This window comes from Cebus imitator, unplaced genomic scaffold (genome assembly GCF_001604975.1).
Source record: "Cebus imitator isolate Cc_AM_T3 unplaced genomic scaffold, Cebus_imitator-1.0 Scaffold400, whole genome shotgun sequence".
Lineage (NCBI taxonomy): Eukaryota > Metazoa > Chordata > Mammalia > Primates > Cebidae > Cebus > Cebus imitator.
Window position 1 is genome coordinate 421,525 of NW_016107715.1, and position 14,849 is coordinate 436,373.

The following is a 14,849-nucleotide window of genomic DNA, read 5'->3' on the forward strand; positions in this document are numbered from 1 at the left end:
AAAAAGGACATATCTTAATGTAATAAAAGTTATCTATGACAAATACACAGCCACCATATACTGAATGGGGAAAAGTTGAAAGTATTCCCTCTGAGAGCTGGAAAAAGACAAGGATGTCCATTTTTATCACTTCTCTTCAGCATAGTACTGGAAGTCCTAGGCAGAGCAATCAGACAAGAGAAAGAAATAAAGGGCATTCAAATAGGTAAAGAGGAAGTCATACTGTCACTAATTGCTGATGATATGATCATTTACCTTGAAAACCCTAAAGACTCCTCCAGAAAGTTCCTAAAATTGATAAAAGAAGTCAGCAAAGTTTCCAGATGTAAGATTAATGCACACAAATCAGTAGTTCTTCTATACTTCAAGAGCAACCAAGCAGAAAATCAAATCAAGAACTCAAACCCTTTTACAAGAGCTGCAAAAAAATAAAATACTTAGGAATATGCCTAAGCAAGAAGATGAAATACTTCTACAAGGAAAACCACAAAACACTATTTAAAGAAATTGTAGATGACACAAACAAATGGAAACAAATCCCGGGCTCATGGATGGCTATATTCAATATTGGGAAAATGACTATATTGCCAAAAGCAATCTACAAATTCGATGCAGTCGCCATCAAAATACCACCATCATTCTTCACAGAGTTAGAAAAAACAGTTCTAAAATTCATATGGAATCATAAAAGAGCCCACATAGCCAAAGCAAGACTAAGCAAAAAGAACAAATCTGGAGGCATCACACTACCTGATTTGAAACTATGCTATAAGGCCATAGTCACCAAAATAGCATGGTACTGGTATAAAAATAGGGAAGTAGATCAATGGAACAGAATAGAGAACTCAGAAATAAATGGAAATACTTAAAGTCAACTGATCTTTGACAAAGTAAACAAAAACATAAAGTGGGGAAAGGACACCCTTTTCAAGAAATGGTGCTGGGATAATTATTCAGACACATGTAGGAAAATGAATCTGGATCCTCATTTTTTACCTTATACAGAAATCAACTCAAGATGGATTAAGGACTTAAACCTAAGACTTGAAACTATAAAAATTCTAGAATATAACATTGGAAAAACCCTTCTAGACATTTCCTTAGGCAAGGATTTCATGACCAAGAATCCAAAATCAAATGCAATAAAAACAAAGATAAATAGCTGGGACCTAATTAAACTAAAGAGCGTTTGCATGGCAAAAAGAACAGTGGGCAGAGTAAACAGACAACCCACAGAGTGGGAGAAAACCTTAACAATCTATACTTCTGACAAAGAACTAGTATCCAGAATCTACAAACAAACTCAAACAAGTCAGTAAAAAAAAAAAAAAAAAAAAAAAAACAAAAAAAAAAAAAAAAAAAAAAAAAAAAAAAAAATCCCATCAAAAAATGGGCTAAGGACATGAATAGGTAATTCTCAAAAAGAAGGTCTACAAATGACCAACAAACATATGAACAAATGCTCAACATCGCTAATGATCAGGGAAATGCAAATCAAAACCGCCATGTGATACTAACTTACTCCTACAAGAATGGCCATAATAAAAAAATCAAAAAACAGTAGATATTGTCATGGATGTGGAGATTAACAAAGATTTCTACACTGATGGTGGGAATGTAAACTAGTACAGCCACTCTAGAAAACAGTGTTGAGATTCCTTAAAGAACTAAAAGTAGAACTACCATTTGATCCAGCAATCCCATCACTGGATATCTACCCAGAGGAAAAGAAGTCATTATTCAAAAAAGATACTTGCACATGCATGTTTAGAGCAGCACAATTCACAATTACAACATCATGGAACCAACACAAATGCCCATCAAATAATGAGTGGATAAAGAAACTGTGGTGTGTATATATACAATGGAATTCTACTCAGTCATAAAAAAGAATGAATTAACAGCAGAGACCTGGATGAGACAGGAGACTATTATTTTAAGCGAAGTAACTCAGGAATGGAAAACCAAATGTTATATGTTCTCACTGGTATGTGGGAGCTAAGCTATGAGGATGCAAAAACATAAGAATGATACAATGGACTTTGGGGACTTGGGGGAAGAGTGTGAGGAATAAAGACGAGAAATAAAAGACTACAAATATGGTGCAGTGCATACTTCTTAAATGATGGGTACATGAAAATCTCACAAATCACCACTGAAAACACCTGTACCACAATAACTTATGGAAAAATGATTTTTAAAAAGATATCATACTACATTTTTCCCTTTGAGCTTCAAAGAGGTGTGATAAAAGGATCTTAATAATCACTTTATTTTACATGGTCAAACACGGTAAAAAAATATGTTTTAGTTTGGATTGGATCCATAGTAATTTCAAGATGATAAGAAATTATACTAATAGAATAAAGTACACGACCTTACATGCATTAGCATATACTTCATCCTCAGGTGAAAGTCTACACATCCTATAACCTTTGAGGAAGGGGGCTCAGAAAAGATGACTAACGTGGCCAACTTCATAGGTCATGTAAGTCAGAGGTCCCCAACCCCTGTGCTGCGAGTCAGTACTGGTCAGTGTCCTGTTAGGAACCGGGGCACACAGGAACCGGGCCCGGCAAAAGTGCCACTTTTTACCTCATCACTCTGTCTTTGAGCAGAGTGCAGGTGAGTATTACTGCCTGAGCTCCGCCTCCTGTCAGATCAGCAGCTGCATTAGATTCTCATAGGAGGGCAGACCCTATTGTGAACTGTACATAGGAGGGATCTAGGTTTTGTGCTCTTTATGAGAATCTAATGCCTGATGATCTGAAGTGGTACAGTTTCATGCTGAAACCATCCCTTCCCTCACCTCTTTCCATGGGAAAATTGTCTTCCAGGAAGCAGGTCCCTGGTGTCAAAAAGGTTGGGGACTGCTGATGTAAATGACAGAACGAAGATTTAAATCTAAAGATGATCACAAACTGTTTCTCTCCTGCAACATGAAAAATGAAGCTTGAGATAGATATACTCTGTAAAAAACTTAAAAGCTGATTAAGTCATGGGCAGAAAAAAGTGCCACTTTTTTTTTTTTTTTTTTTTTTTTTGAGTCGGAGTTTCGCTCTTGTTGCCCAGGCTGGAGTGCAATGGCGCAATCTCGGCTCACCGCAACCTCCGCCTCCTGGGTTCAGGCAATTCTCCTGCCTCAGCCTCCTGAGTAGCTGGGATTACAGGCATGCGCCACCATGCCCAGCTAATTTTTTGTATTTTTAGTAGAGACGGGGTTTCACCATGTTGACCAGGATGGTCTCGATCTCTTGACCTCGTGATCCACCCGCCTCGGCCTCCCAAAGTGCTGGGATTACAGGCGTGAGCCACCGTGCCCGGCAAAAGTGTCACTTTTTACCTCATCACTCTGTCTTATCTTTCAGCTCTCTCACCAAAGTTCTTTGACTTCATGTTTTTTTTTTTCCTATTTCTGAATTTAGTATGCAAAAGGAAATGCAACTAGAAAGATTATTTAACACACTTCAAATTGCAAAACATATTTCTATGTTAATTAAACTTAACATTTAAAATGGATAAGGTAAATTTCTCCCAAACATTTTGGAAATGATAAAGCTTTTTAGATGAGTGATTGCATTTATTTAAAATGGGTTGCCACATCTGTTCTTTCTCACTTTCTTAATAGAAGTGAAACAAAAAAAAAAGGCTACTACTGTGTGTGTGTAGTGAGGGGGGTGAAGGGGGAGGGGTGTTAGAGAAACAGAGAAGGAAAGAGCAGTGAGATGGGTGAAGGAAAGGGAGATGGAATATTTTATTTTTCCACTCAGTGCTTTTGAATTTCAGAAGGCAAATGCTCAAAGTTTATTGACTTGTACTCAGGGGAGAAGTTCTCAGATCACATGCACTTGTCTCTTTAGATAACTCCATAAATTACAATTGCTTTTTTTTGTTTGTCTGGTGTTGCTGACATTTGGAAATTCTTAAAAAACTCTTTTAAATTTTTATGCCGAATCATTGCTTACTCAAGATGTTTTATTGTAAGCTTTCCCAAAGTGTCTTGTAGAAATAGTAAAGAAAACACAAATATGTTTCTTTTCTAACAACTTTTCATTTACAGTATCATGTTATTTACATAAAATTACTTTTTCCATATTTTATCCGTGTTTTTTTCTATATTTTTCTGTAATTGGAAATGGATTGCAAAAGTATTTCATTACATTTAAAATGTCAAGGATGCCTAGAAACATTTTCTTTTCATGACTAAATTTTCAGCACAAGAAAAAGTTGTTTGTAACTCAAAACCAAAATATACATTACCTTAAAGTACTATTTCAAAGATACTACTATTTTTATAACAGTTTTGGACTTGATTTATTAAATAAATTAGTAATAATAGCTATTTAAAAATAAGATTTGACTTTAAAAAATTACTAGTATATTGAACAAATATATAAGACTGATTTTGAACTAAAGCCTTTCAATTTTTAAAATTATGCCTAATGGATATCAGTTCTTAAAATAGAAGCCAGTGCCCGTGTAAAGACTGCAACTTTTTAAGTTGTAGTAGTTTCAATATGCTGAATTCAGGCTTATTTGAACTGATGCACTACATATATTTTTCCATGTCTTACGGATTATAACAAACTAGTAACACATTATGTCTGCCACTTCTTAATATAAGATTTATTCTAGTAAATTTAAAATGTTTTTATATAAAATTCTGATTTAATCAAAGCAAGCTTTTTTTTTTTTCTTTGTTTGAGACAGGGTCTCACTTTGTTACCCAGGCTAGAGTGCAGTGGTGGGATCTCAGCTCATTGCAACCTCTGTTTCCCGAACTCAAGTGACCCTCCCACCCCATCCTCCAGAGTAGCTGGGACTACAGGCATGTACCACCATGCCTGGCTAATTTTTATATTTTTTATAGAGACAGGGTTTTGCTGTGTTGCCCAGGCTGGTCTTGAACTCCTGAACTCAAGTGATGCACCCATCCTGGCCTCCCAAAGTGTTGGAATTACAGCATTCTTTATCCTTTATTAAATGAGCAATTTCCAAGATTCTATTCCAACTATGGAAAACACACTTGGTCTTAAAGATGCAGTCACTTTTCTCACTCATTCTAGAGAGGGAAAGGATGATGCCATTTGGAATTATAACAAGCTGGTATAATAGGAAGAAATACGTCAAACAGACACAAATCGCAAACAAATGTTTTATAAGGAAATATTGGTACTTGTAAGCAAGAGCATTGGAGGAAACAATTTTTTTTATGAAATGTTTTATGAAAAATAATTTGCTGGCACAAGAAAGTTTCACTTAGAATTGCATAACAAGAAAGTGATAGATCAAATTCACTCAAATTCACAAACTATGTCATCCTTAACATCTTTGGTCTTATACAGGCCAAAATGCGGGTAAAAAAACATTTCTTTTATACTAGCATTAACAGTTAGGAAAGGGCTGTGAGGCAGGAAAGCAGCCCTGATCTCAACAGAAGGCCCTTTTCCTGATTCCCCGTGGTGGGGAACATCCTTAGTCTTCAGAGTAAATATCTGTTGCTACTGAACAGTCAAGACAGACAGATGCCCCTAGCTATCTTGACAAAAGTAGAGGGTAAGAAAAACAAAACTACTTCCTCTTATGGCTATGTCAGTGAGAAAAAGTTAATTGTTTTCACAAAAAGTCTTTGAAAAAGTTAACTATTTTCACAAAAAGTCTTTTTAACAATCAATAATGAAAAATCAAAACCAACATAACAAAAGAAGGAAGTTATAAGTTTAGAGATACAAGTTTCTTGTCTACTAAAATATATGTATAGCTCAAATCCATGGGAACTCTCATTTCTTCCCATCTTCCTTTCTTTTTTTAATTTTTATTTTTTTGATATTTTGCCACCTATTTGTTTTTGCGTTTTTTTTAAATTTACTCAACGGTTATTAATACTTACCTACTTTTCCATGACACTAAGCTGAATTATACTTGTTCTTTCTAACATATTAATTCAAATATAACTATGTTACCTCAGGTCAAACCCTAGCTCAGTGTTTCAATTAAAAAAAAAAAGAGTCTAAAATTTTAAGAAAAATTGAAGATACGTTTAAATCATTATTAAAATCTCTCAAATAGTCAACATCATATGACCCAAAACAAAATATTTTAAAGATTCTATTCTTACTCTAGTTTCCCAAGCCTCCCCCATCACAGCTGCCTCTTCAAAATTCTTTTTTCTTCCAAAAGCACTAGTAAATACTACTAGTGAATATCACCTTGCAGATGAGGAAACCCAGTCTTTGAGAGGTTCAGGAAACTAATAAAAATCTTACAGTTGAATCTTTAGTTCAAACTCAGGACTACTGCGTCCTCTCATTTTTATGTAGTAGAGAAAAAGTTTAGAGTCAAGAGCAGATGAGCATGATTTTCCAATTGACAAATCTAAATTTTCCTGGGGAATCTTCGTGTTTCCGTCTCTCTGAAGCACTGGGGCCTATTATACCCTTTTCTCCTTCATATTTTCTCATCCTTGGCTTTATCAGTCTGTATTCTAATGATATTTGTGATAGTTAATTTTATGCATCAACTCGGCTAGGCTTTGGTAACACTTCTTTGACCAAAGATAAGTCTAGACATTTCTATGAAAGTAGTTTTTAGATGTGATTCACATTTAAATCACAGACTTTGAATAAAGCAGATTACCCTCTGTAATGCGGGATGGGCCTCATCTAATCAATTGAAAGCTTTAAAGAGAAAAGACTGAAGTCCACCTAGGAGGAAGGAATTCTTCTTTCAGACTGCCTTCAGACTGAAGATTGCAAAATAAACTCTTCCCAGGGGCCTCAGTCTGCTTGCATGCCCTGCAGATTTCGGACTTACTAGCCCCTACAGTTGCATCAGCCAATCCTTTATAATAAATAATATTTTCTCAGTAGATAGAGAGATATCTCCTATCGGTTTTGTTTCTCTGGAGAATGCTGATTAGATCAGTGTGTTCTCCATTTCCTTTCTTGAGTCTACGCTGTGTTCTAGACAGCCTCAGATTCACAGCTGATGTACTCTTTAGTTATATTTGTAACTAACCTTTGTATGATAGAGTGTTTTTGAGATCATTTGCTCCTTAGGAAATTGATAAGTATAATCAGAAACAGAAATATTTCTGTGATTAAAAAAATGGGAACAATGGGTTTTAAAAAGTTAAACAGATTTCCTTAATATACAGAATTTTTGCATCATTTGATACGTGTGTGTCTCAATTGTGAATGCACAAGAAAAAAACCTATTAAGCTGCCCAGAAGTATTTTATCATGAAAACTTTTTGTTTAACAAAGAATATAATAGAACTAGAGTTTCTCATAACATACTCCAAGAAATGTTGTGCCAGGGCTAACTTATGACTTCAGTATCTACATTTCTTTCATTGGTAAACTCCTGACTCATATATTCAGTTGCCCACTGCAGATTGCCACTGTATAGATCAAGCTCAACGTCCCACCTGACATGTGGTAATCTCCATGTTCTCTCCAGGTCCCATCTCCACCCTGACTCTTATGGGTTACATTAACCAAGCCCCATGTCCTCTGAATGTGGGCTGTTTTGGCCTATAAGAGCAACATCAAGACATAATAGAGTAGGACAAATAGAGAGATCTGGGCATTCATTCTCTAGTTTCCTCCCAGGATCAATGAGAATTTCACATACATCATTTTACAACCAACCATCATTGGTTGGTGGTTGTGGCCCCTACTGAAGGACACAATCTTCAGGTGTTCTGTTCAGACATTGCTTCCCTAGTGCTATAAGTCTTTCTGGATGTCTAAACCATACTATTCCCTTGCCTCTTCAGGTATAGGAATGATAAAGCCTTCCTACTTTGACTAGCTCTGGAATGCTGCACCATAACCCTGAAAAGCTTTAACAATAATATATTTATTAAGCTACCTTAAACTATTCATATAAGTATTCCAGGGACCTCAACACGCTCAGCAAGCCTCAAACTGAACTCATTATTATCTCTCAAAACCTGTTTTCATTCTTAATGCCATTCAATTAACCAAGTCAGATAAGAACTTTAGCAATTATACTCAGCTCTAACACTTAATTGCCATTTCAGGAAACAGAAATAGACTGAGCCTTGGTAGGGGACACCTGGCTTCCAATTCCAGTTATACAATTTTTAGAGCTGTGTTATCTTAGGCAATTTACTTGATTTCTCCAATCTTCTCTGTAAAATGACATAAATCATATTCACTGCTTGCAGTTGTTTTGAGAGTAAAATGTGATTGTTTAAAAGAAAAGTAGAATAAGTCTTCCCATGGGCAATATTCTCCTAAATTTGTCTTATAGTCCCAACTCTCAAGCTCACCCCTCACCAATCTACCCTTTCTATAGTTAACACATAATCTTAAAGACAAATCTAATCATACTACTCTCTGTTCAATTGCCTAAGCAGTACCACACAGTCTGTAAGGAGATGTAAAAGCTTTAGCTGTGTGCACAGAGCCTTCCACAATATGGTCCCAGTCCTGTATTGAGAAACCATATTAGGGTTTTACATATACTGACTGATGTCATGAAAGCAATCACCTTACTAGCTTCTATGGATACCAGTAAAAAGCTACCATAAAATCAATGGTTTTTTATATGTATAAGAAATCTCCTGTTATAAAAAAAATAATATTAATAGCAACCAATTGTTGAGTAACTAAGTGTGCTGGAAAATGTGCTATGTTGTTATTAGCAACTCTCTAAATCAAATAGGTGGTAAAAGTAGTCAGGTTTAAATAATTCATCATAATTTATAACTAAAGACCAATCCTATTAAAAATCACCTAAAGATATGACTTTATTTCTCCACAAAACAAAGAAAAATATTATGTTGAACTGAAGTTCAATAATATCTATTATGTCATAGAATTAATAAAATAAAAACTGAGGCCAAATTTCAATTTTATTATTTTATTTCATTTTTTACTTCTCAGGCTATATCTCACTGAGGAGCTAAGGTAATAAAGTTCTTGGTTTAATAGAACTATAAATAAAACCTTACTAGCTCCTGTAGAATATTGTCTTCAGGTGCATCCTATGGTAAAAAATTATTTTCTAATAAATTTTATATAATGTTACTCTCTCCTTTGTATCTATACAAATTCAACTAACTTTCTCTTTATGGTTCAATGAAAGACTTGTGGTTTCACTTCATAACCTTGCCTCATTCATATCTCATCTTCCTCTTAACTTCGACAGCCTTTATGATCTATGTAGCTTATTTTTGGGTTTCAGTAAATAATGTTTCATAGTATTATCCATTGTCCCAACAAGTTTGACATCTCTATCATATCTATCACAGCTATTTAACCACTAGGCAAAGCTATGTAGGGTTTATATGTAGGGTTCACTCTGTTTTTATGGCAGTTTATTACCAATCCACCAGCCTGAAAAAAAATAGGCATGAAATCTTTGGGTATAAAGGCACAGAGGGACTTTGGAGACTATTTAAGTTTGGTCCCCGCAGTTGATAGGTGAAGAAATGGAGGTCCTAAGAAGTCAACTGATTTGTCAAAGACCATACAACTCATTAGTATCAAAGCTGAGACTGAGCTAGACTCTGGTCTTCTCTCTAGAGTTCTCTTGTTAATATACAAGTGATAGCATTTATAACATTATTTATAATTGCAACACTAAGTACCAGTCATATATTTATTCAACAAGATATATGGTACTTCATAGTAATTTACCTTTCTGTATTCAGCTTCATTCATGTAGACTGCAGGTACTTAATGGAATATTAAAAGTAATTTAAGTAGAACTTAACTTATTTCTTCCACATCTTTGTTACAACAGAGGAATCCTGGTAATTTTATACTAAATGTCCAATAATTACTTGTGGGTGAAAGTAGGGAGAAATAAATCATCTGGTATTGTTGATTAAAGATGAATGGAATCATATGTGGTAAATTTGCATATACAAGGATTTTATAAAACAGCTTTTCTGCCTTCCTTGGTAATTGGGAAGAGGATTGGCAACATTGCCTCAAATTGTTCTGTCTAACCACTGAGGAGTCTGAGAAATACAGTTCTTGGGGTAAGAGGTTAGCAGGAATGCTGAAAAACATTTGATGATAAAGGACCTTTCATGCTAAGAGCTAAAATTACCTATAATGTTAATATTATAAGGAACTACTTGATTTGAGGAAAACAACTCACGCAATTCGGCTCCATTCGTGAAATGAATGGATAACTACAGTGTTCCTTTGAACTGGTAGTTATTTCAGCCCCTGTAAGAGCTCCCAACAGACACAGAAATTAAAAATTGTTTAAAATATGAGAACTAACATTATACTTAAATTCATTTTAAATTAGTTTCAGTTATATCCATAATTAAATACAAATTAATAACAATGACCAGAATGATGATATGAAGTAGTTATTATATAAGATCTTTTAAAAGCCTATTGTAGCCAATTATTCCTGGACAAACAAATTCTAAAAAATAAAATAAGAGTCAAAGGAAATAAATGATTTAATATATAATTAATCCCTTTGTATCCAAAAATTCAAAGTAATAAAAACTTCATTACAGCAGACAAAGAATGCAATATGGGAAAACATGGAAATCCAAGAAAGGTTAGACCAATTTCGAGGCACTAAATAAGTGGACTGAGATAAGAAGTACACAGATACTTCCCAGAACAAAGCAAGTGCTGTGGGAAGTTTCGTTTCTTAAGTGCTATGAAAGCACAAAGAAGGCTTTTATATATGGGCTTTACAGATGTGGAGTATTGGCTTTTCAGATTTATAGATGTGTAGTATTCTTTTACCCACAAAGAGATCCACAATTTTTTTAGATTTCTACTAATGAAGTTTTATTAATCTCCTGTGAACAAATTAATAATCTAGTCTATACATGAGCTCTAGTTTTAAAAAACATTAAAATTGAAATATGTATGTGCTCCTACATTTTGACCTATTATAATTGCATTCCTCAGATCAAATAGCATACTTTAGTACCACATGAAATTTTCTTTTTTTTTTTACATAAAGCCTTTATAGAATTTCTTTCTTTCTTTCTTTCTTTCTTTCTTTCTTTCTTTCTTTCTTTCTTTCTTTTTTTTCTACTTGGTTCTAAGGAAGTTCCAGACTAAAATAGTGCATCAAGAGGACTGGCATAATCAGCCTCACTAAAAACAGCTTGATTAATACTAAATATGTCCTAGCTCCTAATCAATTATGTTAATGAAGTCACAAGCAGCACATCTGCAAGCCCTGACAAAGCCCATGATCTCAGCATTGCCTGATAATATAGACTCTTGGAGCTGCTCAGGGTTAGCATGCTCTGCGTTTTCAGAAAAGAAACTGACAAAGTCTTGTGATCCTCAAACCTTGTTGTTTTATTCACCATAACACAGTACTAGGTTCTGGGATGAACTGTCAAATTACATTGCTCTTTAAAGGAAATAACAGAACCCAAGTGTCCTACTTAACAATTGACACATCCTTTTCTAAGTGACAGATTGCTAGGCAAAATATTTGCTACTTGGTATTTCATGAACCTCTGCTAGGAGATAACTTGGTGCCAAACGCTTGAATAATCTGACTATCAAAGTCTCCCTCAAGTTGGGAAATCTGAGTTCCTTGCTTTATGCCCATCTGGAAACAACAACAGAATTAGAATCCCATGAAAAATTAAGGCAATGTTATTATTTATAGGTGTTTTCTTGTCCAGTGAACATTTTGGTCAGAGAGATTGTCAGTTCTGTGTCAAATTCTCTCAAGTCATATGAACTATTATAGTCCAAATGCCAAAAGAAATGTAACTCTGATTTTTTTTTTCTCTCTCTCTATTTTCTGTTTTTAGACTGGTTGTTTCTAAATCACTTGTTTACTCTCTAGGTAGGTGATACACAATAGTAGCCTCTTCCTGGATGAATCCTTATGAGTGTCATCACTTAGTCTCAAGGGGTAGCCAAAACCAATGGGCAGTTGTTGAACAAGCAGGCTGGGGCATCCACATTGCACACAGAAAATCCTTTCCAATATGGGACAGAGCTAGAGGTTTCTACCTTTTTGTAGAGGAGGCTGTGATCTGAGGGAGACCTCCATTTGTCCTCTTGTAAAAAAATAACGAGGCTTTTAGCTTTAATTACTGGTGTTTTTACATCTGCAAATTGAGTCTTGATAGAGAAGGAACTGTTTTCTATTCATCTCTGAATCCCCAGTATTTTGGACAATATCCAGAATGATCCCACGGTTGGGATTTAATAAAAGCTGAAGAAATGGATGAAGACTTAAAGAAATGACTTTAAATTTCCAGCAAAATTTATTACAATGCTGATCTTGAGATATCATATTTTCAAGAATTATTTGTAGTATTAACTACCAATTGTATATAGCACTTATAAACGATACATATACATTCAACAGTATATATTTATGTGTGTGTGTTTGTGAGTATATATATATATTTTCAATTCTCACAATAATGGTAGGAGATCAGTGCTCTGCTTATCTCATCTTAGAGATGGCAAAACTCATGAAGAATTAATTTAAATAACTTCCCAAATTTATAAAACTAGGAAAAGGTGGAGCTCAGATTCAAACCCAGCAAATCTGGTACCAGACTCTTCAAAGACTAAATTGATCAAGTTGTGGTAAATTGCAAGAATTGCAAGGCATAGCCTTATCTGTTTGTCCCTGTATATTTTTTTGCTTGATTCCCAAAGTGCTAAAGTGGACATCCTTCTGAAAACTGAAGGTCACCAATATAGAATCTTAAGGGGACATTTTTGATTGCCTAAAAAGAAGCAAATTGCAATTTTAGAAAAAGTAAATTGTAGTTTATATGTACTAAAGGTATGTAAGAACATATTGGATTTTGCTGTTGCTTTGTTACTATTTTTTATGGTTGCTCTTCTATATTATATTTTATCTACAATAGAGATCTATGAAGAAAAAAATACTTGCCTTCAAGGGCAGGTGATGCCGGGGTGGGACTGGAAGCTTGTTCTGTCGGTAATGGAGGTGGAATGGCCGGGCTTTGTCCTGTACATACAATGTAGACATTGGCATTGAAAAAAAAGTATTAACATATCTAATATCCACAACTAAAAAGCCAGATCTGTCCCCTACATGCATAATTCATAATACCAAGCCAATTATAAATCATATTATTATGCAATAAGAAAGCTGTTATTAAGTGAGATCTTTAAGAAGCTACCTTAACAAATTCAGTTATCTTCAGAGCCATTTCAGAATACATTATTTTTCAGAGATGTATATACAATGTTAAATATATCTACTGGACTTCATTAATAGAAAATTTACACGCACTCAAATTAAGCAATTTATCTTTAAAATGCACATTAAATTATGGAAACTAAAATCCCAGAAGCTGAGGGGGAGTCTTAATATAAAAGAAATCACTATTTTTTTCCATTTAACTAAAAATTCTCAAATGTTATAATAGGACCAATAAAAGAAAGTTGAAATTCATAGGCCTTTTGATATCGAACAGATATATTTTTTCCACCATAATAAATGACCTGTAGTTAAGTAAATAATTAGCCAATGGGAAAATATATTCAGGTTTATAGAACCTTGAGAGCTTCTCTCAAGTCTCTGAGTTTATTATGAGCTATAACAAAAGAAAGAAAACCTACAATCATTTCCAAGTTCTTCTTTATCCCAAGAGATTTCTTTAATTAACCAATACCATCCAGGCCATGAACTGTCAACATTAGCTATCTTATGGTATCGTATAAATTGCTTGCAAAACCTTTTATCACTACTTTTCATTCCGTAAACTTCCGCTGCGTGTTTTTCATCCAGAAATCAACATGCAAGATGGGCATGTGGACCTTCTAAAATCTCACTGACAACTAGATATTATCAAATGTCAGCAGACCTGCCTACTTACTGAAAGTTTTCCTTTTTCAGAATTCACAAAAATTAGTTCTCTTTGGTGTAATATGGTTTAGCAAGCAAAGTTATTGGAGTTGCATGCACACCACATTCCAGATGTAGGCTGTCATGTCACATGAAGTTCTGTTCATCATATAGTGTTCTTGTAGTTGTTACACTCATACAGGTTGATTATTAAGCATATTTAAGTATCTATAGAACCCAAACATACTGTTTCATAACTTACAGGTCATATGCCTAGAAAAATATCAATTTAATATTGTTAATTTTTTTCCTATGGAAGGAAAGATTTGACTTAAACATAATATAACCTGGAAGTTTATTTTTTTTAGTTAGCAAAGAAAAAAATAAGGCTAGGAACACTAAAACGAAGGTTGAGCCACATTGCCTTTCCCTAGCTAACATTTATATAGTGTTTACTATGTGCCAAGGATGATCCAAATGGTTTTCATGTATTAAGTCATTTAATCTTCACAAGCTGTTTAGGATGTGAGTATTAGACTCATTTTATAGTTTTTAAAACTAAGGTTAACTGGAGCTTAGGCTACTCAGCTCCTAATAAGTGGAGCTGGATTTCACTGCAGTTTCCTCCCAAGTTACAGTTTTTAAAGCTCCTCTCAGACTGCATAAGCCTAACAGAAGGGTCATCTATCATGAGTCCGTGACTACAGCTGACGAGGGACAGAGGAGTGAAGCCTCTACCCTCAGTTTCCACTTTCTCAGTGGTCAAAGGGATGTATACTTGGAAAGGTCTATTCCCCAACCTTGTTTTAGGGCCATTCTTGAAAAAAATAATTCTAAGGTAGCATAGTATTTTGTAGCTTTGAAAATAAGTTACTAGGACAAAGAAGGAGTCAATTAAATGACCAAACTTTTAAAACAGAAGTGTCCATAAATATATACCAATTATTTCTAAATACTAAGATATATAAATATCTTCATAGAATTGTGCCTATTGAGTCTACGCTGCTTTCTACCTTGTCATATACCTCGGT

The 14,849-nt window shown here is 34.5% G+C and overlaps 1 protein-coding gene across 1 annotated transcript in view; it reads right to left on the reverse strand.

Annotated features, from left to right (window-relative positions):
• TRDN (triadin) overlaps positions 1–14,849 on the reverse strand; it is a 310,496-nt gene that overhangs the window by 202,016 nt on the left and 93,631 nt on the right. The window contains exon 11 of the mRNA XM_037731458.1: positions 12,898–12,975. Coding sequence (XP_037587386.1) covers positions 12,898–12,975 — 78 coding nt within the window. The remainder of the gene's footprint in view (positions 1–12,897; positions 12,976–14,849) is intronic.